This window comes from Panthera uncia, chromosome A2, assembly GCF_023721935.1.
Source record: "Panthera uncia isolate 11264 chromosome A2, Puncia_PCG_1.0, whole genome shotgun sequence".
Classification (NCBI taxonomy): domain Eukaryota; kingdom Metazoa; phylum Chordata; class Mammalia; order Carnivora; family Felidae; genus Panthera; species Panthera uncia.
In genome coordinates, this window is record NC_064816.1 from 5,268,447 (window position 1) to 5,295,219 (window position 26,773).

At 60.9% G+C, this 26,773-nt stretch overlaps 1 protein-coding gene across 1 annotated transcript in view; it reads left to right on the forward strand.

Moving 5' to 3' along the window:
* The first annotated feature begins 799 nt into the window (after nt 1-799).
* The window catches only part of FBN3 (fibrillin 3), a 58,429-nt gene continuing 32,455 nt past the window's right edge, over nt 800-26,773 (forward strand). The window contains exons 1-36 of the mRNA XM_049639804.1: nt 800-996; nt 1,132-1,214; nt 1,745-1,843; nt 2,034-2,123; nt 2,378-2,473; nt 4,031-4,228; nt 4,334-4,459; nt 4,593-4,718; nt 7,094-7,246; nt 7,363-7,545; nt 7,940-8,083; nt 8,152-8,271; nt 8,394-8,519; nt 11,013-11,135; nt 11,238-11,513; nt 11,799-11,852; nt 13,314-13,439; nt 13,534-13,659; nt 15,020-15,139; nt 15,279-15,416; nt 15,561-15,611; nt 15,871-15,996; nt 17,803-18,027; nt 18,208-18,333; nt 18,619-18,747; nt 19,871-19,996; nt 20,175-20,300; nt 20,451-20,573; nt 20,721-20,846; nt 21,820-21,945; nt 23,504-23,626; nt 23,824-23,946; nt 24,349-24,474; nt 24,556-24,678; nt 25,461-25,583; nt 26,186-26,347. Coding sequence (XP_049495761.1) covers nt 800-996; nt 1,132-1,214; nt 1,745-1,843; nt 2,034-2,123; nt 2,378-2,473; nt 4,031-4,228; nt 4,334-4,459; nt 4,593-4,718; nt 7,094-7,246; nt 7,363-7,545; nt 7,940-8,083; nt 8,152-8,271; nt 8,394-8,519; nt 11,013-11,135; nt 11,238-11,513; nt 11,799-11,852; nt 13,314-13,439; nt 13,534-13,659; nt 15,020-15,139; nt 15,279-15,416; nt 15,561-15,611; nt 15,871-15,996; nt 17,803-18,027; nt 18,208-18,333; nt 18,619-18,747; nt 19,871-19,996; nt 20,175-20,300; nt 20,451-20,573; nt 20,721-20,846; nt 21,820-21,945; nt 23,504-23,626; nt 23,824-23,946; nt 24,349-24,474; nt 24,556-24,678; nt 25,461-25,583; nt 26,186-26,347 — 4,768 coding nt within the window. The remainder of the gene's footprint in view (nt 997-1,131; nt 1,215-1,744; nt 1,844-2,033; nt 2,124-2,377; nt 2,474-4,030; nt 4,229-4,333; nt 4,460-4,592; nt 4,719-7,093; nt 7,247-7,362; nt 7,546-7,939; nt 8,084-8,151; nt 8,272-8,393; nt 8,520-11,012; nt 11,136-11,237; nt 11,514-11,798; nt 11,853-13,313; nt 13,440-13,533; nt 13,660-15,019; nt 15,140-15,278; nt 15,417-15,560; nt 15,612-15,870; nt 15,997-17,802; nt 18,028-18,207; nt 18,334-18,618; nt 18,748-19,870; nt 19,997-20,174; nt 20,301-20,450; nt 20,574-20,720; nt 20,847-21,819; nt 21,946-23,503; nt 23,627-23,823; nt 23,947-24,348; nt 24,475-24,555; nt 24,679-25,460; nt 25,584-26,185; nt 26,348-26,773) is intronic.

Consider the following 26,773-nt stretch of genomic DNA (forward strand, 5'->3'; position numbering starts at 1 on the left):
CTGCCCTTCCAGGTTCTGGAGAGAGCCGGCCACCTCCTCAGAGGGGGGGGCGCACCCATCCTCTCCCTCTCCCCGCCTCTGCCTGGGCTTCAGCACTCACCCACCCCCAGCCCCATCACTGTGTGATGGCCTTGATTTGCTCGTCTGTGCATTGGGCACAACAGCTATCCCTTCCCTGCTGGGTGGAGGGAGTGCACCACCCTAATGGGCATCCGCCACCTGTCCCCCCTGCTTTCGGGTCCCCTCCCGTCAGCCCTCCCAGCCAGGATTCCGGGAGTGTCCTCAATGCCTCCTGCCTCCTTTGGAACCAGCTTCCAACTCCTGGTGACTCATCTCCTCATTAGTCCTGGAATTCTGTCCCCTCCCCTCTCTGGACCCCTGCCCCAGCCTCCTCACCTGCACGCTTCCTCCCAGGCCCCTGCAAGCCCTTCCACACCCCACCAAACACCCATTCTGCCTTTGTTCCTCCCGCTTCACGCCCTTCAGGGCTTGTCCATCGCCCTGGACGGCAAGTTGAAGTTCCACTCCACACTCCTCCCGCCTGTGCTCTCACTGCGCACTCTGCTCCCAGCACTCTTCTCTCAGCTAACTCTGAGACATCACACCTCCTCCAAGAAGCCTGCCCTGACTGTTCACCTGGTTTTGGGTCAGGGCTGGATGCCTCCCTGGGCTCTAGTACCTGTTCCCCGTCCCCCCACCCTGCCATCCAGCCGTCCCAGCCTCCTGGTTCCCCTGGGTACTCTGTGGCTTCTGCTGCCGTTGACTCTGCTTCCCCTCTGCAGCCTCTGAGGGACGCACGATGGTTCTGAAAGGCCTGTGCTCAGCAAGGAGAAGGGCTGGGGCTTTCACCATGGCCTGGGGGCCCCTGGCTCTGCTCCTGCTGGCCTGGACGGCCCTGCTGTGCATGGTGGGTGTCCACGGCCGATGGGACAGGGCCTTGGAGCCTGCAGGTCCCGGACGTGTGCGGAGGCGTGGCAGCCCGGGCATCTTGCAGGGGTGCGTGGCTCCCGGCATGCTGACAGGCCCCTGGGGTGTGGGCTGGGCTGGGCTGTCCTGCTGGGTGGGGGGAAGGAGGCCCAGGGGATGTCCTGCAGGGCAGGGGCTCACCCGCTGTGCCGCGCTCTCCCAAAGGCCGAACGTGTGTGGCTCCCGCTTCCACGCCTACTGCTGTCCCGGCTGGAGGACATTGCCAGGCGGGAACCAGTGTGTCGTTCGTGAGTGCCATTGCCCTCTGGAGGTGGGGCGGGGGGAGGGGGACGCAGGGGGCGGGACACCAGGGCAGCTCTCTAACCCCCTGGCAAGTCCAACCCTGTTTGCCAGCTGACTTGACCAGGAGCGTCAGGCTGAACCACAGGATTGGCCCTGGCCTGTCTTCAGGCTCCCAGGCCACCCTGCTATGTTCATTTCCTTTGCCTCACTGCCTCCTTGTCTCTGTCCCTGGCTGTCTGTCTCCCTCCCATTGTCTCCCCCCCATCTGTCTCTATCTCTGCCAGTCTGTACCCCCCACCCCCCGGGTTCTAGAATCTGACTCCACTCCCAGGAGAGCCCTCCACCTCCACACCACAGTCACCGACCCAGCGTCTCTGGCTTCTGTCCTCGGTGCTCAGCCCTTCTGGCCCAAAGAGCCCCTCTCCTCGTGGCTCCCACAGAAACCCAGAGCCTTGCCTGGGCACTGGCGGGGTGGGGGCGGCACAGGATTCGGGTCCCAGCCCTGACTGACTGTCACCTGCTCTGCCCATGCCAGCCGTCTGTAGGCACGCCTGTGGTGACGGCTTCTGCTCCCGGCCCAACCTGTGCACCTGTGCTGATGGGAAGCTGGCCCCCAGCTGCGGGGGAAGCCGAGGTGAGCAGGGAGATGGCCCCCCGGGGGCAGGAGGAGAAGGTGGGAGGCTCCCGGATGCCACTGGGGGCCCAGGCTGGTTTTGCCGGAGGACCGACCAGAGCCGGGCCGGGCCAGCCTTGTCTTGCCACCGATCTCGTGCATCTCGAGGGTTTGTCACCACTCTGCCGCGTGTCCCTCCTCCCGTCCTTAGGGTGCAGCGTCAGTTGCATGAATGGGGGCAGCTGCCGAGGGGAGTCCTGTCTGTGCCAGAGGGGCTACACGGGCACGGTGTGTGGGCAGCGTGAGTATCTCCCGTGAACACCTGGGCCCGGGGGCCCAGAGGGCGGGTCTCTGCTGTCAGCTGCCCCCCCCCCACCACCCGCGGGCCACTCTTCTGGGACCAGGGAAGGGAGGGACATACGTACCCATCGTCACAGTCTTCTCATTGGGTCTGGGCCACACGGTGGGGATTCCTGGGTGAAAATGGGCTTTTCGGGGCCCCAGCTCCCTCTGCTGCGAGGGGACCTCAGGCCACCCTCCTCTCTTCCTCCACAGCCGTCTGTGACCGTGGTTGCCACAACGGGGGCCGCTGCATAGGGCCGAACCGCTGCGCCTGTGCATATGGCTTCATGGGGCCGCGGTGTGAGAGAGGTACCAAGCTGGGCGTGGGGTAGGGGCCTTGGGGGATGGCAGGGGGCTTCCCGGCAGCCCCTGAGATGTAGCCAGGCCCTGGGAGGCTCCAGCTGGCCTCCTTTCTAGTGTCCCCAGTGCTGTGAAGGGCAGAGAAACTGCTGCTCCAGGGAAGGGCATCAGGGAGGGCTTCCTGGAAGAAGAGATGCGTCAGAGTTCATGAGATGGACAAGCCTCCCTTTAATGCACCCCCCCCCCATTGTCAAAATACTCCCACAGCTGAGGTGGGGCGGGGGTCATCTGTTGGGAGGCAATGGTGTTTTGTGAAAAGTTGAATGCGGGGCAGGTGGAAATAGCTGGACGGCCGGGCCCGGGGCTGCCCCGTCTGTGGGCCCGAAGCTGAGCGGATGGTTGAGGTTCTGGCGGAAGACAAGCGAGGGTGACTCAGGGTGCGCAGAAAGCACGGAGCCCAGGGGAAGCCGAGAAGGAGAAAGCCAGCAGGAGTGGGCAGCGGTGGGGACGCCGGGCTGGTGAAGTTTCGGCTGCAGGAGCCACGAGGCTGCCCCGCGTGTGTGGCCCAGGAGCCCAGGCCGGCGGAGGTGGGCGGACCCCAGTGTTGGGAGGTGCTGCTCGAGGAAAAGACCCATCTGTGGCCAAAGCCGGGGTGGGGACGGTGTAGCTATGAGTCAGAGGCTGGAGGGACTGGGAGGGTCACCTCGGTGCGAGCCGGGTGCTTTTGGGAACTGGAATTCGGGCTGACCGATGGGGAAGGGGAACAGCGTGGTGTGGCTGAGGGAGAGGAGGGTCGGTGGGGCGGGTGAGAGAGGGAGGCCTGAGTGGGTGGTGGCTGGTGAGGGCCCCAGAGAGAGGCAGGAACCAGGGGGATTCCAGAGTTCTGGGTGAATTAGGTGAGATTCTGGAACTGTTTGGGCTTAGTGGAGTCGGGACCATTGCTGGTTTCTGCGTGTCTCCTCCTCCATACGGGTCTAGGGGGCCCGGCTTTGCCTTCCCCTTCTGGGAGGGGCTTCCCTTGGTCTGTCGCCAGCCCCTTGATTGGAACCATCTGGAGGATGGAACCAGGAAGCCCACATCTGAGCCCGTGTACAGAGGTGGGGGCACTCGAGAGACCACCTTTGGCCGGGCTCAGGGGTCAGGGGTGTGGTGTTGTGCTGGGTCCCTCCTCAAGTCTGGGAGATCTGGCAGGGCCTGGCCTGCACTCAGGGATGAGACAGGCTGTCCTGCTGGGTATCTATGGTCTCTGCCCAGGCCTGAAGGGAGGGTGGGCCAGGGGGAGTGGTCGGCTTCTCTGACATGCTCTGCTCTTTGTGGACTTGAAGGTCCTGGCCTCTCTTTTGGAGGTTGGTTGGGGAATGCTTTGGGGAGAAAGTGTTTTGAAGGGTGAATGGGAGTTCGTCTGATAGGGCTGGGGTACAGCATGAGTAAAGGCTGCTTGCTGTATTGGTAAAGGAGGCCACAGCAGTGGTCCGAGTAAGAGAGGTAAGGGCCCGAGCTGGGGCTGCAGGGATGAGAAGTTCTGGGGCAGGGGCAGCTGAAGTAGCCAGCTACCCTGTCTCACAGACTATCGGACGGGGCCCTGCTTCGGTCAAGTGGGCCCTGAGGGGTGCCGGCACCAGCTGATCGGCCTCGTGTGCACCAAAGCACTCTGCTGTGCCACCGTGGGCCAGGCCTGGGGTGTCCCTTGTGAGCTCTGTCCTGCACAGCCTCACCCCTGTCGCCGAGGCTTCATCCCCAATATCCACACGGGGGCCTGTCAAGGTAAGGGAGTCAGCGAGTAGGGAGGACGGTCCTGGGGGCCAGGGCTGAATGGGATCCCTTGCAGCCTTGGTTCTTCCCTCTGAAGGGCCTCTCATTCCCTTGCAGATGTGGATGAGTGTCAGTCCGTCCCGGGCCTGTGCCAGGGGGGCAGCTGCATCAATACCGTGGGTTCCTTCGAGTGCCGCTGCCCCACTGGACACCGGCTCAGTGAGAACAGTGCCAAGTGTGAAGGTGGGTGATGGGGAGGGTGACGACTAGGGGCCTCCTCTGGGTCCGGGCAGCTCAGGCTCCCCTGCAAGGAGGAGGAAGAGGAGGGGTACAGCTGGTGGCAGACCCGCTTCTGACGAGGCATCCGTCTACACAGATGTGGATGAGTGTATCAGCGTGCTGGGCCTCTGCTCCGGGGGCGGCTGCACCAACACAGCTGGCAGTTTTGTGTGCACCTGTCCCCGTGGGTTTGCCAGCAGCCTGGATGGCTCCCGCTGCCTGGGTGAGCTGGGGCCTGGGGGGTGCTGGAGGGACAGGGGGCGGTTAGGAGACAGGCCCCGTGCTCAAATATATTTGCAACCCTTCGGCCCTTGGGCTCCTCTAGCCCTCGGGTCTTTATGTCCTTCTGTCGTTTCTGGAACAGGGTTCCCTCCCCTCTGACTTCCTGGCTCCCTACCCATTAGCCCTTGTGCTCTCTGGACCCCAGTCTTTAAGCCCCTCACTTCCACCCCGCCCCTCTCCCGCCGCCCCGCCCCTTGCCCCGCCCCTCTGCCCCTCGGACGCCCACCCCGTGCCCTTCTGGCTCACTGGCCACCCTTGTTGCCTCTCTGGCTCCCTGTCTCTATGCCTCCTGACCCTCTGGCCTCGGTCTCTGTGCCCTTCTTCCCATTGCTTTGTCTTCTAAAGAGACTTCCCAGAGACTTCAAAGAGTTCCCCATCTTCCCCCACACCCTGTGTCTGAGAGAGGGAAACAGACCCAGAGGGGGAGGTTTGCTTGAGCCAACTCAGTAAGTCCAGAATATATGGCCATACCCAGCTCCCCAGACCTCCCCCCCCCACCCCCCAGCCAGGATGAGGTCCTCTGTGCCATGCCTCCTACCGAGGCTCACACTCCTGTAAGCCCCCCACCCCCACCCTGGACCCCCTCCTGGGAGGCGGGGGACCTTTGGGCTCTCACTCCCTGTCCTGCTGTCCTGCTGAGCTGGTCATTAGACTTTAGACATTGCCGGTGGTTAATGAGGTTGGCCAGGAATATGGCCACTTGTGGCGGGGGATGGGCAGAGCCCTGGTTTGGGGAGGAGCGAAGGGGCTTGGCAGTTCCCCAGCATCACCAGGGCCCCTCTGGCTGGGCCTCTACCAGGCAGGGTTGGGAGTATTGTGTTTGGAGTTCTGCCAGCGTGCTGTGGCCAACGCCAGACCTTCTATGCCTTCACCTCTGTGGGCCGTCATGGCCAGCGTAGACGACACCTCTGGGCAAGTCCCCTGGAATAAAGGGTGGAAAAAGAGGGTCTCTCCCAGCCACTAAACAGTAGAGCCTAGATTTGAGCCAATGTCCTGGGTGCCAACTGCTACCTGAGCTGCTCACAAACTCTGTGATCTCAGGCAAGTGTCTTAACCTCTCTGTGCCTCAGCTTCCTTATCTGTGAAATGGGGATGGTGGCGATACCTACCTCTTGGAGTCATGGAGGATTAAATACAATTTTGGAGTGATTTGCCCGGAGCTGGATGTGGTGGGCACGCGATACACATTCATAAAGACGAGAGAGCGGTGTAGATGGGGTGCTTGGCTGGGCCCGATCACCGTGGGTGCTCTGTGAGCAGAAGCAGCATCGTTTTTGTTAAAATCCTCACATTCTGTCTCTGTCTTCCCTACTTGAGAGGAGGCTGCTTGGTCAGATCCCCTGGGGTTTGGGTATCTGCGTTCCCATCCCTCCTCCCTCTTTAGGGGCTGTGTGACCTTGAATGAGTCTGTTGACCTCTCCTCCTCTGGGCAGGCCTTGTCCCCCTCAACCCACCTTTCAAGGGCTGGGATGGTACCCCAGCTGTCACACGTGCACCTGGGGGTCCAGCTGGGGAGGTAGAAATGTTTGCTTGTTTTCTCAGCCCTGGGCGGGGCAGGACAGGGGCTGCTGTCCGGGGCCCTCCCTGCTGGTGGGAGAAGTTTCACTGTGGGCCACTGGCCAGGATTTGTGCGCTTTTAAGCCAAAAATACTCTTTGGGCCTGAGAAATCTGATCACTGCATAAAGCTGTCAGCCCAAGAACAGAGTGGGATGTGGAAGAGTGTCCGTGGTTCTCGTGTCTGGGGAGCCTCTGGTTCAGTCCCCCTGGGGCTGCAGTCCATGGTCATGAATCCAGCAGTCTGCTCCTTGGGCCTCTTCTCAAATTCACAGCCTCTTAGGTTTCCCCAGATTCCCAGGGCTGGCCGGTGAGGGCACACGGCCACAGATCCTGGCGTCCTCGCTTGAGCATTCAGCCTGACCTCCCAACCCGGGCAGCCCCCCAAAACCAAAGGGTCGTCCTCGGTGTGGTTGAATGCCCGCAGGGACAGGGAGCTTACTACCAACGCCAGCGGTAGGCATCAGAATGCTTTTACTTGGAATGAGCCTAAGTCTATCTCTCTGGGATCATTTGGAAATCTTGGTAATAAGATTCTCATTCAATGACAATCGGCCATGTGCCCCACAGGGCCCCCTCCACTTTTCCATCCCGGCGACTTTCTTCTGAGGTGAGGTGGATGGTCTGAGCACCCCCATTCGATGGATGGGGAAACTGAGGCACAGAGCGGCAAGGAAACCTGTTCTGCAGGTTCTGCAGTGTTGGTGGAGCTGGGATTTGAACCCAGGGCTGGTAACAGATCCTTCCCATCCCCGTTGCAGACCACCGGGCTGGCACCTGCTTCTCGGTGCTGATTGTAGGCCGATGTGCCGGAGACCTTGCTGGCCGTTACACTCAGAGGCAGTGTTGCTGTGACAGGGGCAGGTGCTGGGCTCCCGGCCCAGCCCCAGAGCCATGTCCTCCGAGGGGCTCTGGTGAGTGGCCTGGGGTTGCCCCCCCTCCTTCCTCTGCCCCCCCAGAGCTCCTGCCTGAAGACTGCGGCCCCTGGGGCACGACTGAAGGCCTGGCCTCAAACTCTGCTTCCTTGCAGATGAGTTCCAGCGACTGTGCGTGCAGGGGCTCCCGCTGCTGCCCTCCTATCCCGGCCCCTTCCCTGGTCTCCCTGGCTTTGGATCCAACGGCATGGGTCCTGGCCTTGGGCCTGCGTGGCACAGCCCCCATGGCTCCAATGGGCGTGGCGTTCCCGGCCTGGGCCTTGGCAACGCCCATATTGGTGAGGCCTGGGGCTTGGGAAGAGGCATCCAAGACCTAGGGGAGGGGGTCCAGGCCTCAGGGGGAGGGTCAGGGCTTTGGAGTGGGCGTCCTGGCCTGGGCAGTAGAAATGAAAATACGGACAGCGGTCTGGGGGTGCGGGTAGATGTGGGATCTGGGCCTCAAAGTCAGGGTTCAGGCCTTGGGTAGGGGTCTGGCACCGGGTGCGGGGGGTGGGGGGCAGGTCTCACTCCATGGTGAGGGTCTGGGCCCACAGTGGGGTGTCAGCCGGTGTGGGGGGTCTGCGGCTAGGGCGCGACTCCAGGCTGAAGTGGGCGGGGTTCCAGCCTCCGCGTGGGCGTCCACACCCAGAGGCCCGGCCTAGACTCAGGTGCGCCTGCTGTCCCCGCCCTCAGGCACAGCCACCCTGAACCAGACCATCGACATCTGCCGGCATTTCACCAATCTGTGTCTCAATGGCCGCTGCCTGCCCACCCCTTCAAGCTACCGCTGCGAGTGCAACGTGGGCTACGCACAGGACGTTCGCGGGGAGTGCATCGGTGAGCGGCGGCCGGGTTGGGGGGGGGTGCACCCCGCCGGGCGGGGGCTCAGGGTCCTCTGCCCACAGACGTGGACGAATGCGCCAGCAGCCCCTGTCACCACGGAGACTGCGTCAACACCCCCGGCTCCTACCGCTGCCGGTGCCACGAGGGCTTCCAGGCGGCGGTGGCCAAGCAGGCGTGCGTGGGTACGGCCGTCGGTCGGAGAGCGGGGGCGCTGGGGTTGCCCTGCCGGCGGGGAGCCTGCTTCGGTGGCCTGCGCCCGAGTCTGACCGCCTGCCACCTCCCCCGCGTCCCCACCCCCACCCAGACGTGGACGAGTGCCTTGTGGGCAGCAACCTGTGCCACCGCGGCCGCTGCGTCAACACAGATGGCAGCTTCCGGTGTGCCTGCAACGCGGGCTTCGAGCTCGGCCCGGGGGGCAAGAACTGTGTGGGTGAGTCGGGGGTGGGCAGGTGGGTAGGGGGCTTGGGGGCCCCGGTGGCTGCCGGTGGGGCCCACCTTGCCGGTCTCCTCTGTAGACCACCCACCTCCGTCCCTAAGGCAGAGAGAGCCCCCGCTCCCACTCCTGAACCCAGCCAGCCTGCTCGAGATCCTTCTTGCGCCGCGGCCCCTGCCGCCCCTCGAGTCGCCGCGGGGGCCCTCCCCGGCCACAGCCACCAGGCTGGCTGGCCTGGGGCCATTCCAAAGTCCACCTGGGTCCTCGGGGTGGTCCTGCACCACCCTCGTGCCGCACCTGCCAGTGCCTCGGGGGTGGCCTGCCACATGTCCGTGCCCCCCCCCCCCCAGCCCTTGCAACCCATCACCCACACTTCTCAGAGCGAGCGGCCAGCCTGGTGCCGCCACCACCCCTGGGAAGCCCTCAGCCAACTAACTGACTCCTTCCTTCCCTCCCTCCTGCGTTCGCTCCCCGAATCCCAGCAGGGACTGTCCGACCCCGGTCCTGTCCTGTCCTGTCCTGTCGCAGTCTGGCTGAGAGCGTGGGATCAGGACCATGGGGTTCGGGGAGCATGTGTGAGCGCCATCTTGTTTCTTCACCCCTCAGCTGGTGGACGTTGGGGCTGTTTCCACTTTTCCCAATTATGGGTATACTGCGATTGACATTCCCACGCAGATTGTTGTGTGCATCCCTCATTCATTCATTCACTCGTTCCTTTCTTTTTTTTTAATTTTATGTTTAATTTTTTTAAATGTACATCCAAGTTAGTTAGCATATAGTGCAACAGTGATTTCAGGAGTGGATTCCTTAGTGCCCCTGACCCATTTAGCCCATGTCCCCTCCCCCACCCCCTCCAGTAACCCTCAGTTTGTTCTCCATATTTATGAGTCTCTTCTGTTTTGTCCCCCTCCCTGTTTTTATGTTATTTTTGTCTCCCTTCCTGAGCCTCTTCTGTTTTGTCCCCCTCCCTGTTTTTATGTTATTTTTGTTTCCCTTCCTGAGTCTCTTCTGTTTTGCCCCCCTCCCTGTTTCTATGTTATTTTTGTTTCCCTTCCCTTATGTTCATCTGTTTTGTGTCTTAAAGTTCTCATGTGAGTGAAGTCATATGATTTTTGTCTTTCTCTGACTAATTTTGCTTCGCATAATCCCCTCCAGTTCCATCCAGGTAGTTGCAAATGGCAAGACTGCATTCTTTTTGATTGCCGAGTAATACTCCATTGTATATACAGACCACATCTTCTTTATCCATTCATCCAGCAATGGACATTTGGGCTCTTTCCATGCTTTGGCTATTGTTGATAATGCTGCTATAAACATGGGGTGCATGTGTCCCTTCGAAACAGCCCACCTGTATCCCGTGGATAAATACCTGGTAGTGCAATTGCTGGGTCGTAGGGTGGTTCTATTTTTAGTTTTTTGAGGAACCTCGGTACAGTTTTCCAGAGTGGCTGCACCAGCTCGCATTCCCACCTTTCTGCTTTTTTGACGTAGTCCTTTTTGCTCAGAACGGATACTTTGATACTCATTTCTGCACCTACCACTTCCTTACAGTGAGACCAAGTTCTTGTCAACTGTCCCCCCCCCCCACTTTTTTTAGTGTTTATTCATTTTTGAAAGACAGAGAGAGACAGAGCACAAGCAGGGGTGGGGCGGAGAAAGAGAGAGGAGGACACAGAATCCGAAGCAGGCTCTGGGCTCTGAGCTGTCAGCACAGAGCCTGACGCGGGGCTCGAACTCACGGACCGCGAGATCGCGACCTGAGCCGAAGTCGGGCTCTCAACCGACTGAGCCACCCAGGCACCCCACCCCTTTTCTTTTCTTTTTTCAAAAATTCTTTTAACGTTTATCTTTGAGAGAGAGAGTGCGAGTGGGGGAGGGGCAGAGGGAGGAGAGGACAGAGGATCTAGAGTGGGCCCCCGAGCTGACAGCCCAGAGCCGGACGCAGGGCTCAAACCCACGAACCGCGAGGTCATGACCTGAGATGAAGTCAGTCGCTCAACCAACCGAGCCACCCAGGTGCCCCTGTTCTCCCCTTTTCTTTGTTTGAACTGAGGTGAGATTCACACCACCACCTCCTTTATTAAAGACAAAAATTGCAGCAAAACATACATAGCCTCAAACCATTTTGACCATTTTTAAAGGGACGATTTGGTGGCGTTTCGTACAGGCTGGTGCAGCCACCACTCTTTGCCTTTGAACAAATATTTATGGAGCACCGACCTGTGCCAGGAGGAAGAATGCAGGTGGAGCCAAAGACCCCCCTGCCCCCACCCGAGCGTGGCCCAGGAGCGCTCGCGTTCCAGCAGACAGACTGACAGCCAGGCGGACAGAGCCAGTTGCCTGGTGGGGCTCCCAGCCCCTGGGTGGGGTCCTGGGGGCTCAGCCCTCACTCTGCTGTGCAGAGGAGAAGTGAGAGGGGGGGCCGGTCTGTGAGCAGGGCCGGCAGAGCCAGGGGCCGGGGCGGGGCTCCAGCCTCTCCGGTGTCCCTAGATCACAACGAATGTGCCACCACCACCATGTGCACCAACGGAGTGTGCCTCAATGACGACGGCAGCTTCACGTGTCTCTGCAAATCCGGCTTCCTACTGGCGCCTGGTGGCCGCGACTGTGTGGGTGAGGCCCAGTGGCCGGACAGACGGGCTGGGCAGGGGTGGGGTGCGGTGGGGCCCGCTGGGACCCGTTGCAGAGACTCCCCGTGCGCCCCCCCCCCCCCAGACATCGACGAGTGCCAGACTCCGGGCATCTGCATGAACGGCCGCTGCACCAACACTGAGGGCTCCTTCCGCTGCCACTGCTTGGGGGGGCTGGCGGTGGGTGCGGTCGGCCGCGTGTGCGTGGACACCCACGTGCGCAGCACCTGCTACGGGGCCCTGGAGCGGGGCTCCTGCACACGCCCCTTCCCCGGGGCGGTCACCAAATCTGAGTGCTGCTGTGCTAGCCCAGACCACGGATTCGGGGAGCCCTGCGAGCTCTGCCCTGCCAAGAACTCCGGTGAGTGTCCTGCTGCCTGGCCCAGCCTGCCTTTGTGTCCCCGTAGACCTTCTAGTTCATCATCCTGGAGGTGGGCGGGGACAGGTGTATTGGTTCCTATGGGCTGTGGGGGGGGCATCTCTCTGCTGGTGACTCTCCCCAAGAAGACACCGCAGGAAGTTGCTGTCTCCGTTGGGGGAGGCAATCGGGTCCCAGACTCTTGCTCCACACCAAGGGGTCACGTCCTTGGGAGTGTCTTGGGTGCAGCGATGACCGCCCCCTCTCCCCCTATCTCTGCCACCCCAGCTGAGTTTCAGGTTCTGTGCGGCAGCGGTCTGGGCATCACCACGGATGGTAGAGGTGAGTGGCAGCGGGTGTCGGGAGAGGGCAGGGGGGCGGGGTGCTGGCTGGGCACCGTGTCAGTTTGCGGAGGCTGTCGTAGCCCGGCACCACGGGCTGGGGGAGGGCGGGGGGCTTCAAGCACAGAAATTTATTTCTCCAGAGCTATGGAGCCTCAAAGTCTGAGATCAACGTGTAGATAGGGTTGGGAGAACCTGTTCCTTGCTTGTATTCCCAGCTGCCGGTGGTCACTGGCGTTTTGGAAGGAGCCCCAATTTCTGCCTCTGTCTCTACGTGGGGTCCTCCCTGCGTGTCTGTGTCCGAATTTCCCCCTTTTATGGGTATGCAATCATCCTGGAATGGATGGGGGGTCCACCCTAACGACCTTGTTTTACCTGGATCACTTCTGCAAAGACCCCGTTTTGCCATAAGGTCCAATGATGAGGTCCTGGGGGTTTAGGATTTTCACGTATGAATTTGGGGAAGACGCGACTCAACCCACGGAGCTAGAGATGGTGGGTGTGCAAAGCTGTGCTTTCTCCCACACCTCCTTTCCCTCCTGAGCTGTGATTTTTTTGCTCCAGTCGCTCTCCAACCTCCCTGATTCTTGTCATTCCCCCCATGACCGACAGTCCCTACCCTGGGATCCCTGGCTGATCTCCCGTGGCCACAGCAGGTCTCAGCCCAAGGGGCCTTATCTGTATAGGTGAAACCTGAAAGCAAAGGAAATTGCCCATGTGTGTGTCTTCTCGTTGGTTTGCTGAATACACACACACACACACACACACACACACACACACACACAGAAACAGCCTTTCTGCCTGAGTGGTAACCAAAGGACTTAGGATACAGTTGATTTTCCCTTGACCTCTGGGCCATTGGGGGAGGACAGACATCTGGACCACCACCCGCTCATCCAGTTAAAGGCACTGGCTCTGGAGCCAGATGCCTGGGTTCGAATCCCAGCCCTACTGTTTACAGGCTGAATAACCTGGGGCAGGTTACTTACCCTGTCTGTGCTTCAGTTTCCTTGTCTGTGAAGTGGGCACAATAATAGGGCCTGTTTCGGGGCTGTTGTGAGGGTCAGTCGAGTTAATATGCACAAAATGGTAAGCCCTCCGCGACGGTAGCAAGTATGACTGCCTTTGTTGTGATCGTGTTGCCGCGGTACAAGATTTGCTCCAGGGGCGCCAGACTGAGGACGGCTCTGCCCCCAGGAGCTTTTGGCACTGTTGGCAGAAATATTGGGAAGGGTGCCTTTGGCGTTTCGTGGGCGGAGGCCAGGGACGCTGTTCAGCGTCCTACAGTGCCCAGGACGGCCCCACAGCCAAGAACGGCCCCGAAGGGCCACCGCGCCGAGAAACGCTGGTTTAGAGGGAAATGAGGCGGGGTCTGGGCTGAAGCTCGGGCCTCCGCGGGGGACCTGGCTTCTTGGAGGCTCCTAGGAGCCCGAGCAGCCGCTCTGTCGTCTTCCTGATGCAGACATCAATGAGTGTGCCCTCAACCCCGACGTCTGCACCAACGGCATGTGTGAGAACCTTCGCGGAAGCTACCGCTGCGTCTGCAACCTGGGCTACGAGCCGGGCGCGGCCGGCAAGCAGTGTGTGGGTGAGCGTGCGCAGTGGGCGGTGGGCGGGTGCGCGGGCCTCCCCTCTCCGCAGACGCCCTCACCGCGCCCTCCCGCCCCCCCCCCCGCCCCTAGACGTGGATGAGTGCGCGCGCAACAGCCTCCTGTGTGACAACGGGCGGTGCCGGAACAGCCCTGGCAGCTACAGCTGCTCCTGCCCCCAGGGCTTCAGCTTCCGGCAGGACACGGAGACCTGTGAAGGTACAGCCTCCGGTCACACTGCGTGCAGCGTGCACGCACACAGACGCACACGCGCTCGAACACTTACGCGTGCTGCGTGCGCCGTGTACACACGCACACACACTGTCAGACGCTCGTGCATGCTGTGTGTGCACACGGACACGCCCAGGCGCGTGCTGCATGTGCTGTGTGCACGCACACACTCTCAGACACTTCTGCATGCTGCGTGTGCCTACATGCACGCACTCGGGCACACACACTGCATGGCACACGCACACACTTACACATTGCATGTGGCGTGTACACACAGGCATACATGCTCAGGCACTTGCACGTGCTGCGTGTGGTGCGTGCACACAGACATGCTGAAAGACGCACGTATGCTCGTTACACACACATTCGCACTCACATAACTCGAAGACCAGTATATTCAAGACTCGGTCTCACACAGTTATACACACTCATGGGTGCGTGCCCTCAAACACACGCGTACCCCCATGCACACACTCCTTCTCACGTTTTACACACTTGAACTCAGCCACACACAGTCACACCCTGAGAGGCACACACTTGTGCGTGCAGTCACACGTGTGTGTGCGCAGTCACTCAGTTACGCAGATTGGTACTCACTCAGGACACACACACCCGTGTTCACACTCACAGACGTGCCCATGTAGTTACACACACTCAGGTGCACGCTCTCAGATGCGTGTGCCCACATCCTTATGCTTTCACACACTTAGATGTGTGTTCACACACACGCTCTTGTGCGCGCACACACATGCTCACACGCATGTTCAAGCATGTGCACACTTCGTATCGATGTCCTTATTCCCCAGCAGTCGTGTGGCCGTGCCCCCTCTGCATGACCCCACCTCTCCCTGGGCCTTCTGTCCTCTCTCCCTCCCCCCAGCAGCCCTGCTCGCCCTACTCCGGAGCGACTTCTGTCCCCCACCCTGTCCCATCAGCTGCCTGCTACCCGCTCCCCGGCCACATCCAGGCCTCTCCTCCCTGGGCTTTCCTCCTGCCCCCTCAGTCGCGTCCTCTCTTGTGCGGTGACTCCCTTGAGGGCCACTGTTCCCATCCTGTCTGTCCCTCCACGGTGACATGTGCGTGCTCCTGGGACCCCGCGTGTCACCGTGCTTGTCTGAGCGCACAGCACGATTCGGTGCAAGCACTTGGGCGTGCGTGCCTGTGCGTTTCCGTTCCTGTGCACCCTGCCTGCGTGCGTGTGCCTCCTCCAAGTACATGTGTGGCCACGCGTGTACCTGGGTGCATCCTATGTCACTGGACCCTGGCAGCCCCTGAGGAGACGGGGGTCCTGGCCAGCCGGGGCTTCCCCTCCCAGAGCTCAGAACCCGGTGGGGGACTGTCCTTGCAGACATCAATGAGTGCCTGTCCAACCCGTGTGTAAATGGTCTGTGCCGGAACCTGGCCGGTTCCTATGCCTGTGAATGCGCCCCCGGCAGCCGGCTGGGGCCGTCCGGCACCGTGTGTCTAGGTGAGAGGCCCCGAGTCCCGTGGAGCAGCCACGACCCTGCTGCCCGGCCCCGTGTCCCACCCTGGGGAAGGCTGGGCTTCTGTGGGTCAGCGTGCAGGTGTGGGCTGGCAGGTGACATGGGTGGCCGCCTCCCCCGCAGACAGCACCAGGGGCACCTGCTGGCTCCAGGTCCAGGACGGCCGCTGTGAAGCGAACCTGCGCGGAGCCTCCCTGCGGTCCCAGTGCTGCGCCACCCTGGGCGCTGCCTGGGGGAGCCCGTGCGAACGCTGCGAGCCCGGTAATGCCCCGGGAGCCCCCTGGGGGGGGGCTCTTGGGGTCCTCCCGGGCGTGGCCACTGTGGTCGCCTGGGTGCCTGTTGAGAGAACGGGGGTCTGGATAGAGAAAGTGACTCCTGTGCCCACTCTGGTTCTCCCAACCACAGACCCCGCCTGCGCCCGCGGCTTTGCCCGCATGACGGGGCTCACCTGCGAAGGTAACTCCCTGCCCCTCTGTGGTTCACCCCTCCCCGCGAGCTGCACACGGGCCGGTGCCTGTCGTGGGGGATGCCTGGGGTCCTGAAGTCTTTTGAGATCAAGGTAGAGATTGCCCTTCCTTGGGGTCTTCCCCGAGATTCCCCAGGCCCGAAGCTGGCACTGTCCCATTTCCGCCTCCCCGAGGACAGCCTGGGTGTCCTGAACCCCCAGCGGGGGAGCTCCAGCCCTTGCCTCTCCCCCTTTTCCATCCCTGCCCAGATGTGAATGAGTGCGAAGTCTTCCCCGGGGTCTGTCCCAACGGGCGCTGCCTCAACACTGCCGGCTCCTTCCGCTGTGAGTGCCCCAGCGGCCTGACGCTGGACACCACCGGCCGCCTCTGCGTGGGTGAGTCCAAGTGGGACTGTGCGGGGCTGCCTGCCCTCCCTCCGTGGCCCCCACGCCAGGGCCTGGAGACCCCTCCTAGGGACAGAAGGGACTGGGGAGGGGGTCCTCTGGGGCCCTCTGCTCCCTGCTCATCTCTCATTGACGTGTCTTGAAAGACATTTGTTTGGGGGTTTCACCCTTTCACTTACTTTAACAAGGCTCCTTGCTAATGGTAAGCTCTTGTAAAATACCATCTGCAACTTTCATTCATTCTTTCTTGTTACCAAAAAGGTTTACACGGGGCGGGGGGCGGGAGGGGGGGGCATCTCTAGCATGCCTAGGAATCTCCCTCAGCATCCAGGGCTCAAACACTCACTCTGAATGGCTCCCCATCAGGCTCAGAGATCTGAGACGTTTTCCCCCGGGGTGAGGTTTCTCGATGTTGCCACTGTCCACATCTTTAAATAAAAAAAAAATTTTTTTTAAGCTTATTTATTTTTGAGAGAGAGATGGCATGAGCAGGGGAGGGGCAGAGAGAGATAGAGAGAGGGAGAGAGAGAATCCCAAGTGGGCTCCTTGCTGTCAGCACAGAGCCTGATACGGGGCCTGAACTCACGAAACCGTGAGATCATGACCCGAGCCAAAACCAGGAGTCACACGCTGAATCAGCTGAGCCCCCCTGGCGCCCGCCACTCTCCACATCTTGAAGCGGACATTTCTTGGCCAAAAGCACGTGTCAGCCAAGCATACAGGGCTCTGCCTGCTGTCCGGTTTCTCCCCACAGTTGGCTAATAGCCTCCTCGTAGGTGCCTTCTCAACTTTGCTTGGCTTCTGAACCGAGTTTTAGGTGGGTCCTCCCACTGGCCCCCAAATCTAACCGAGGAAAGAAAGGAATTGAGGAAAGAGAAAAAAGCCATCGCATTACAGGACCCGTGTGCTGAATTCGGGGCCGGGTGAACAGGGAGGTGCTGACTCCGGCCACATCTGCTCAGACGTGACCATTAGCCCCAGGCCAGGGCACCCGTCCCTGTGTGCGTCACAGGGTTCCCAGAGGTTCTCGAGGTTCTAAAACAAGGTCTCATCTTCAATCATGCATTTCTTCGGGAAACAGAAGTTTTCCTAGACCAGGGTTTCAGCAAACGTTTTCTGCAAAGGGCCAGGGGTAAATATTTTTGGCTTTGCGGACCACACAGTCCCTGTTGAAGCTATGGAGGTCTGTCGTGTAGCGCAAAAGCAGCCACAGGCAATTTGGAAACAAAGGGATGTGGCTGCGTGTCAATAAAACTTTATTTACAAAAACAGGCAGCCGACCCCAGGCTTGCAGTTAGGCTCTCTTGGACTCTTGTCTCTGGTCTTGATGGAGGCTTATCTGGCATCGGATTGTTCTGAGGGCATCTTGCAGATCAAACACACACTCTGGAGCCAGATGGCCTGGCGTGAAAGTGGTTCTGCCTTTCGCCGTGTGGCCGCGGACAAGCTACCTAACCCTTCTGTGCCTCAATTTTCTTGCCTGTAAAATGAACATGATGCTAATATTTTCATCTTGATGTCTATTTTGAGGATTGCATAGGCTGGGGAGCTTAGAACAGTGCCCTGCCCATAGCAAGCACCTTAACACAGCAAGGTATTGCCACTAAAACGTTGCATGACGTTGTTAAGGAAGTGTTACCGCTGGCTGATGTAGAATGTCGATAATGGCACTCCCCTTGCGCCCTTCCTGTTGGGGAGGGAGTTTCAGACAGGTGCTGCTGAGGGAGACCTTATCAGCCATGTGACAGCAGGCACACCGTGGCAGGGGTGGGACCCAGTGACTGTCCCTCTGTGTAGACGTGCGCCTGGAGCCTTGTTTCCTGCATTGGGATGAGGACGAGTGTGGGGCCACCCTGCCCGGCAAATACCGGATGGATGTCTGCTGCTGCTCCGTGGGGGCTGCCTGGGGGGATGAGTGTGAAGCGTGCCCAGAGCCGGAGTCCCCGGCATTTGCCAGCCTATGTCCCCGGGGACTAGGCTTCGCCAGCCAGGACTTCCTGTCAGGCCGGCCCTTCTATAAAGGTGTGTTCGGGCGCGGGGAGCCTGGAGGATGGGGAGAGGGCACAGCACAGGCAAAGGCCCTGTGGCGGGAAGTGTGTTTGGGAGAGAGCAACGCATCTGCAGTCAGAGGTGTGAAATCTCAGGGGCAGACCCAGGGACCCTGGAGGGGTTTGACTGACATTTCGTGCTCCCGCACTGCAGATGTGAACGAGTGCAAGGCGTTCCCCGGCCTCTGCATGCACGGCACCTGCCGCAACACCGTGGGCAGCTTCCGCTGCTCCTGTGCCGGGGGCTTCGCCTTGGATGCTCGGGGAAGGAACTGTACAGGTATGTGCCCACCCCGGGGGCGCCTGCAGGAGTGGGGGCTTCAGATCACACATGGGGTCCAGACCCACTCTTGGTCCTGCTGCCTTCTCTGGCCCTTGGGGATTCCGACTGTGAGAGGAGGGGCTGACAAAGGTGACCTCCGGGGTGGGGGGAGTTCCCTGCCCTTCTCTGATGTGCAGTCGCCACACCTCCGTCCCCATCCCTGGCTCAGCTCGGCAGCTCGGGGCTCCCGTGTAGCCTCCGTGTCTACAGACGCGGAGGCCGGCCTTGCCCCTCTCTCCCCAGACATCGACGAGTGCCACATCTCCCCTGACCTCTGTGGCCGGGGCACCTGTGTCAACACCCCGGGCAGCTTCGAGTGTGAGTGTTTCCATGGCTACGAGAGTGGCTTCATGCTGATGAAGAGCTGCATGGGTAGGTGGCCGCAGGGCCATTGTGCGGGTGGCCCCGGGCAGGGTGATGCCTGTAGGGTCTCTCAGGGCTGAGGGGAGGGATGGTGAGGGCGTTGTTGTGATGGGCGAGGTGGGAGGCACAGGTGTGGGGAAAAGCTGAGACCCAGCGAATCTGGGCGCCAGGTGGCGGCATCCCCAAAGGCAGCCGGATGTCGGGTCTGTCATGCAGAGTTGAGTCCTAGGGACCCAGATTTGGGTGAGTTCTCCCAGAGTAGGTGTAGCGTGAGAAGAGGAGGAGGGCCCTGGAGAGAGGAGTCCCCCCTTCCTTCCTTCCTTCCTTCCCTCCTTCCTTCCCTCCCTCTCTGCCTCCTTCCCTCCCTCCTTCCCTCCTTCCCTCCCTCCTTCCTTACTTCCTCCCTCCCTGCTGCCTTCCTGCCTGCCTTCTGCTTTTTTCTTCATTCAGTGAACATTTCATGCACCTCTACTGAGGGGAGCCACAAGGAGCTCAGTAGCAGACAGCCAGGCTCTTGGAGCTCATGACCTGATGGGGAGACAGATGTTGATAAAATTAATCCCTGGAGAAATGCAAAATGGCCACTGTGAGAAGCGCTTGAGAGGGCCACGCAGTAGGGTAGAGTGTGGTCCCCAGGGATAGGTCCTGTTCTGTGGGACTTGAGGTTGTGGCTGAGAGTGAGGGTAAATGTGGTGAAGAGGGGCTGCAAGAGCAGCCTGAAGGGAGAACAGCAGGTGCAAAGGCCCTGGGGTGGGCCTGAGGGGTGGAAGGAGGTACTCGAGACTGGAGTTCGAGGCGGGGGGTGGCACAGCCTGCTCCTGCTGATGCCTGCACCTTGCCTCCCTGCGGAGTCCTACAGCGTTGCTTCTCAGGGCCTCCTTCGGTGACTCGAGGAGTGTCGGCCTCCTGGCCCTGATTCTCCTGAGGATTCCAGCTTCCTTCTTGGGCTGACCTGCCCCTGCTCCTCCCAGCGCACACCCCGCTCCCTTGGTCATCAAGCCCAAGCCTCCAGGCTCTCCCGGCCGTGGCCAGAGTGACGGGGCTGGGGACCGCAGGGAGAAGCTTCCCACGAGCCACGCCGCGCCCACTCTGGTCGGTGCCTTCACACCCGCTCTCTCTTGCACACGTGCAGACGTGGACGAGTGTGCGCGGGACCCGCTGCTGTGCCGGGGAGGTACCTGCTCCAACACGGACGGGGGCTACCAGTGTCAGTGCCCCCCCGGACATGCGCTGACGGCCAAGGGCACTGCCTGTGAGGGTGAGTGTGCAGCAGGCATGCGAGCGAGAGTGGTGTGGTGTGAGTGAATGGTGGGCGTGTGCACTTGTGCGTGCCCTGTGAGAGTGTGTGCGTGTGTCCGAGTGTCTCAGGGACCCCACGCTGGGTCATCGCCTCTGCTCACACTGGGCCCCCGCCGGCCACGTGCCCCCCCCTGCAGATGTCGATGAGTGTTCCCTGAGTGACGGCCTGTGTCCCCATGGCCACTGTGTCAACGTCATCGGGGCCTTCCAGTGCTCCTGCCACGCTGGCTTCCAGAGCACAGCTGACCGCCTCGGCTGCACGGGTGAGACTGCGCCCACCTGCCCCACGTGGGCACCAGCCCCCAGCCCCCAGCCCCAGCCACCGTGGAGGTCCTTCCTGGCCTCAGTTCCAGACCCCACTCCTGCCCCCCCCTCCGTCAGCCCCGTGCTCGAGCCTGCCCTGCCTCCCACAGATATCAACGAATGCCGCACTGGGAACGGTGGGTGTGACATGCACTGCACAAACACTGAGGGCAGCTACCGGTGTGGCTGTGGACACGGCTACTCGCTGATGCCCGACGGGAGGGCGTGTGCAGGTGCGTGGGATAGGGGATCCAACCTAGCTTGGCCCAGGCAAAGCCGGCCAGACCTGGGATAAGCCGCTGACCCCGTGGCCAGGTCCCCGGGGGCTGCTCCTCCGTCCCTGCCCGCCTACAGCCCAGCCCCCACCTCTGCTCCCCCAGACGTGGATGAGTGTGCAGAGAACCCGGACATCTGCGACGGAGGCCAGTGCGTCAACGTGCCGGGGGGTCACCACTGCCTGTGCTATGAGGGCTTCGTGGCCACGCTGGACGCGAGGGCGTGTGTCGGTGAGGAGCCAGGACCGTGGGGCGGAGGAGACAGCGTCTGACCTCACACACCAGGCCTTCCCCAGGGGGGCGCATGGGCAAGACAGACAGCGGGTCCCGTCCCCGTCACGTGCAGGCGAGGGAGACAGGCTCTGCAGCAGCACGTGGCAGTCTGCGCGTGGCCACCAGTGCCCAGAGCCGACTGCCACGCGCCAGCGCCTGGGGGATGGGATTCACAGCAGCAGATACCCTAAACCTTGCTCTTGAAGTACGTCTATCGAGCACCACTGTGTACCTGATGCACACCCCGCTCCCGGGGCTACGTCTCAAGATTGTCACACGCCGAGGCGTTTTATGCAGAGGGGGTGCGAGCTCGATGGGAAAGGGCACTCAGAACTGTGTTTTCTGAGACCCGCTCGGGGACCACAGGCTGTTCAGGCCGTGGTTACCGTCCTCCCCTGGCTGCGGGGCGTCACGGGGCCCCGGGAGCAGATGCGTCCTGGGTGCCCCATCAGGGCAGCGCTGGGGCCCGAGCGGGGAAGTTCCAGGAAGGGAAGGTGTAATTCTCTCCGAGGAAAGACGTGTGTGCAGCCCCAGTGCAGCTCAGCGTTCCCGATCGCGGGAGTCTTAGGAAGCCCTGAAGCGCCTCGGCTCAAATGACACAGGGAACTGTTTACTGCTCCACGCCCTTCTTGCTGCGCCCTGTTAGCGTAAACGCTCTGAAAAGGCCTGTAGGAGAAAAACCCTAACTCTGCGCGCTCTAACTGTCCTCAGCTACAAAATCCTTTTGGGAACTTGTGCCCAGTGTGTCCCACAGGGTACGCGCTGGAAAACGTGGACAAGACAGCGGTCTGGTGGTGGAACCAGAAACGGCCCCGCGGTCCCGGACACGGGCACCGAGAGCCTCCACGCGGGGGAGCGGCGTGGCAGGGCACCCGGCAACGCTCGGGCACCCCCTCCGCCCTCACCTGCTTGCCCTCCTGTCACCCCGCAGACTTGAACGAGTGTGAACTGAAGCCCCACCTTTGCCTCCACGGGGACTGTGAGAACACGAAAGGCTCCTTTGTCTGCCACTGCCCTCTGGGTTACATCATCCGGAAGGGGGCCACGGGCTGCTCCGGTGAGCTGGCGGTCGGTGGTGTGGCACGGGGGGCTCCGAGGGGCCAGCTCGGGGGTCGTGCGGTCCCTGCCCCGTCCCCCGGGGCTGAGCACGGCCAGAGTTCATTCTCCCACATCTCCGCGGGTAGGGCCTCATGTTCAAGCAGGAACAGGACCCAGTCGGGTGCCCCTGGGGCTCCCCTCTAGCCCCCAGCTCTGCGGGCCCCAGGTGTCCGTGGCAGCATTCCCAAAGCATGCCAGCCTGATGACACGACACCCTACGGGGGCGAACGTTTCCACGGTTCGTTAGTCAACTGACTCAGGCTCCTAGCGCTGTCGTAACAAATTCCTACCAGTCTCAGGGCTCAGAACCGCAGAAACGTATTCTCTGTCCGGAACGGTTCCCGAGCCCGGAAATCTGAAATCAGCACGTCCGCAGGGCTGCGGGGGCTCAGAGGGGGAATCTGTCCCACGCCTCTACTGCCTTCTGGCGGTGGCCAGGGGTCCCCCACGTGCCTCGTCAGCGTGTCGCTCTACTCTCTGAGTCTGTCTTCACGTGGGTTGTCTTTGTGTCTGGGTCCAAATTTCCCTCTTATGAGAATGCCAGTCGCTGGATTAGGGCCACCAGAATCCAGGATGACCCCATCCTAACCTGGTTACATCCACAAAGACCCTGTTTCCAGATAACGTCCTGTGCACAGCTTCCGGGCATTAGGACGCGAACGTATCTTTCTGGAGATACGTTGATGCGGTTATTGTAACGCGTGTTAGAATCCGACGTTATGTAGCAGCCTCAAATCCATGACTCTTTAGAGCCTGTTGTTGATGTAAAGTTGGCTTTTAAAATACGTTTACCCAGGGGCGCCTGGGTGGCTCAGTCGGTTAAGCGTCCGACTTCGGCTCAGGTCACGATCTCATGGTCCGTGAGTTCGAGCCCCGAGTCGGGCTCTGTGCTGACAGCTCAGAGCCTGGAGCCTGTTTCAGATTCTGTGTCTCCCTCTCTCTCTGCTCCTCCCCTGTTCATGCTCTGTCTCTCTCTGTCTCAAAAATAAATAAACGTTAAAAAATAAAAATAAAAAAAAAATACGTTTACCTAAGTAACAGTGAGGAAGCATGGGAAGCAACGTTCGGGAACCAGGAGCTCACTTGGGTGGTGGGTGGACATTGCAGAGTTACAAGGGTTAGGCTGACTTGGCTGAGGGTCCGAGACGTTGGTTTAGAAGGAAATCCTGCTTTAGGGCGAGGACGTATGCATTAGGACGGCTACTCTTCAAGTCTACCCTGAGACTCTTTCGTTCCTGTTTCAGATCACTTCAGAGGGCTGCTGGGAGTCGTGCCTTTGGGGTTTGGGAGTTTTCCTCCTGGGCTCTGGGTGATGGGGGAAGCTCCTTAGGTGGGTGGGGGGCTTTCTGGGCCAGCCCTCCCCCAGAGGGTCCTTGCCCTTTACCTGTTGCTGTAGTATCTCCCTACTCTGGACCCGAAGCCCTATTTCTACAAAGCCCAGGCCTTGTGGGGGTGCCGTGTCTTTCCTCTCCTCTCCTGGTCCAGACCCTCCCGTGACCGGGTCCCTCTCCTTGCAGATGTGGACGAGTGTGAGCTTGGGGGACACAGCTGTGATAGCCACGCTTCCTGCCTCAACGTCCCTGGGAGTTTCAGCTGCAGGTGCCAGCCAGGCTGGGTGGGGGATGGCTTCGCATGCCACGGTGAGTGCCTGGGGGCAGGCGGTCTGGGCAGAGCAGCTGAGGTAGGTGGGGGGCAGGAGGGAGACAGGGCGGTGGGGGTGGGGGTCTGGGCCCAGGGGTGTCTGTGGGGGTCGGACAGGGCCGAGCTTGGAGGGTCCGCCTCCCTGCAGCCCCCCCCAATGCGCACACTGGGGGGCCCCGGGCTCCGTGTCCTGCAGACCTGGACGAGTGCGCTTCCCGGGAGCACCAGTGCAGCCTGAGGGCCGACTGCCTGAATGTTCCCGGCTCCTACCGCTGTGCCTGCCACCAGGGCTTCACCGGGGACGGCTTCTCCTGTGAAGGTGAGAGTGGGGTGGGGCCCGAGGGGACAGCCACGGGGGCTGGGTTCCGACTCAAACCGATCCCACCCGGTGCACGGCGCCGGGGTGCTGGAGATGATGTGACTTCATCCCCGCGGGGCCACGGGCCAGGCTGAGTCACGGGGTGGGCCGTCTTCTCCCCTGGACTCTGAATGCACGGAGCCTTCTGGACGTGGAGCACAGGAACACTAGCTTACTTCCTGGTGGCCCTCCACCCGGGTCCCGCGTGACCAGGTCTCCTGTCTCCCCGAGTCGGGGTCTGAGTTCCCGGTACTCCCCAGAACCCTGGGTGACCGTGAAGGGTTTGACCGGGGCCCCCTGCCCCCGCCCTGCATGGGTCCCGGCCAGCTGGCCCCCAGCCCTCTGCCTCTCGGGGTCCCGCAGACAGGGACGAATGTGCTGAGGACGTGGACCTCTGTGAGAACGGGCAGTGCCTCAATGCCCCCGGCGGGTACCGCTGTGAATGTGAGATGGGCTTCAGCCCCACGGAGGACCACCGCGCCTGTCGGGGTGAGACCTGGGACTGCCGGGCTGGGGGACACAGCAGGAGCAGGCTGCCAGGCAAGGCGGGCTGACCTGGGGTCCCCACAGACGTGGACGAGTGCGTTCTCGGGAACCTCTGTGTGTTCGGGAGCTGCGAGAACCTGCCCGGAATGTTCCGCTGCATCTGCAGTGAGGGCTATGAGCTGGACCGCGGTGGCGGCAATTGCACAGGTGTGGGGTCAGCCGGGCTGTGGGGGTGGGAGGAGGGGCAGGGCTTACTGCCTCCCTGCCCTCAGATCTCTTCTTGAATGTCCTATTCTGGAGAGGGGGCTTGTCTGACCCCCATCTCCAGCAGTGCCCCCATTGATCCGTGTTCCCATCACCCTCCTCCGTTGGCATCTATCATCTTCTGAATCAATGCAGTGAATGAATGAAGGTGTACTCCCTCCACTACTACCGTCAAAATGACCTCCCACTTATGTATTTAAAACGGGGGTCAGCAAACTTTTCTGGCAAACGACCAGATAGGAAATATTTTTGGCTTTCCAGCCATACAGTCTCTGTCACAGCTACTCAACTGCCTCGTAGCTCAGAAGCAGACACACACAGGCAGTATGTAAATGAGTGGGCGTGGGTGTGTGCCAATAAAACTTTATTTACACTAACAGGCAGGGGGCTCTGGCCCACCGATAATAGCCTGCCAACCCGTGGCTTGAAAGCATGTTCTAAATGTTGGGCTTTGTAGGTTGGCTGCATGGAACCCATGACACAGGAAACTTTCAAGGGGCAAACCTCCATCCCAAGTTGAACAGAACAGGGAGGAGAGGGGGTTAGACAGGCCAGGGCAGACCCTGGAGGCTGCTGTCCCTTCAGGCTTTCTTCCCAGGGGAGGACATGGCCTCACTCCATAGCCCACATCCAACATTGAGGGCTTCAGCTTCCCAGGAGGAAGGTGGGAGGGAAGTGGATTGAGGGAGGGCTCCCGCTGACAGCATTCCCCACCCCCCCACCAGATGTCAATGAGTGTGCAGACCCTGTGAACTGCATCAATGGCCTGTGTGTCAACACACCCGGCAGCTACCTCTGCAACTGCCCCCAGGATTTTGAGCTGAATCCCAGCGGGGTGGGCTGTGTGGGTGAGTAAACCCTTGGCTCCAGCTGGGGATCTGATGGCAGGTGAGCTGGGGGAGCTCAGATTTACCTGTTCTTGACAAACAGGACCTTTCCCGGCCCCTGGTCAGGGCCACTGAGGCTGTGTTCTTGCACACCCTTCCACTCCTGGGGTGTGCGCACGTGCACACACACACACACACACACACACACAGCTCCCTGCCCGGGGACAGTGTCCCTGTCCATTTGTTCAGACACCCCCTTCTGTCCCTGTGCTCTACACACTCATACATACATGTACACACACAGTCACATGTGTGCACATATACACGTATGCAGAGGCACAGCCATGCACACGGGCACATGTGTCCACGCAGCCGCGAGGCAGAGCCAGGCACGCATGCACACACGGCCGTGAATCAGGGCCAAGCACACAGGCACGCATGCGCACACGGCCGCGAATCAGAGCCAGGCGCAGGCGCACGTGCACACACGGCCGCGAATCAGAGCCAGGCACACAGGCACGCATGCGCACACGGCCGCACACACAGTTACTCAGAGAGGTGCAAACACGCGCGCGCCCTCGTCTCTCCTGCCCCATGCTAACCACCCCTTTCTGCCTGTTCAGACACCCGGGTGGGGAACTGTTTCCTGGACACGCATGACCGAGGGGATGGTGGTATCTTCTGCGCTGCTGAGATCGGGGTTGGCGTCACCCGGGCTTCTTGCTGTTGCTCCCTGGGACGGGCCTGGGGTAACCCGTGTGAACTGTGCCCGCTGGCCAACACCAGTGAGTCTCCGGGTGGTGGTGGGGGACACAGGCGAGCACTCCCCAGGACTTCGGGGGTCATCTGTGCTAAGGGAGGGACACTGAGAACCAGAGAGGGAGAGGGGCTCGCCCTGGGTCACACAGCATACCTTTAGCAGTTCGTCGGCTGTGCCTCCTCGCTCCACGTGTCTCTCTGCCCTCCCTTCCTGCAAATTCTCTGTGTGTTTCTATTAGCTTGCTTCCTCAGTCCGTCAGCCAGCAAACATTGAGAGTTCCTCCATGCCCTGTGCAAGGGGCTGGGGACCCAGAGCAGGATGAACCACAGCGCGGCACACTGCCCCTCACCCGTATACCAGTGGTCCCCGGACTGTGGGAGTAGAGCTATCCTGAGGGTTTGTCTGAGACACAGTGGTGGCCAAGGACAGGAAGTGGATAAGGGAAGACTTC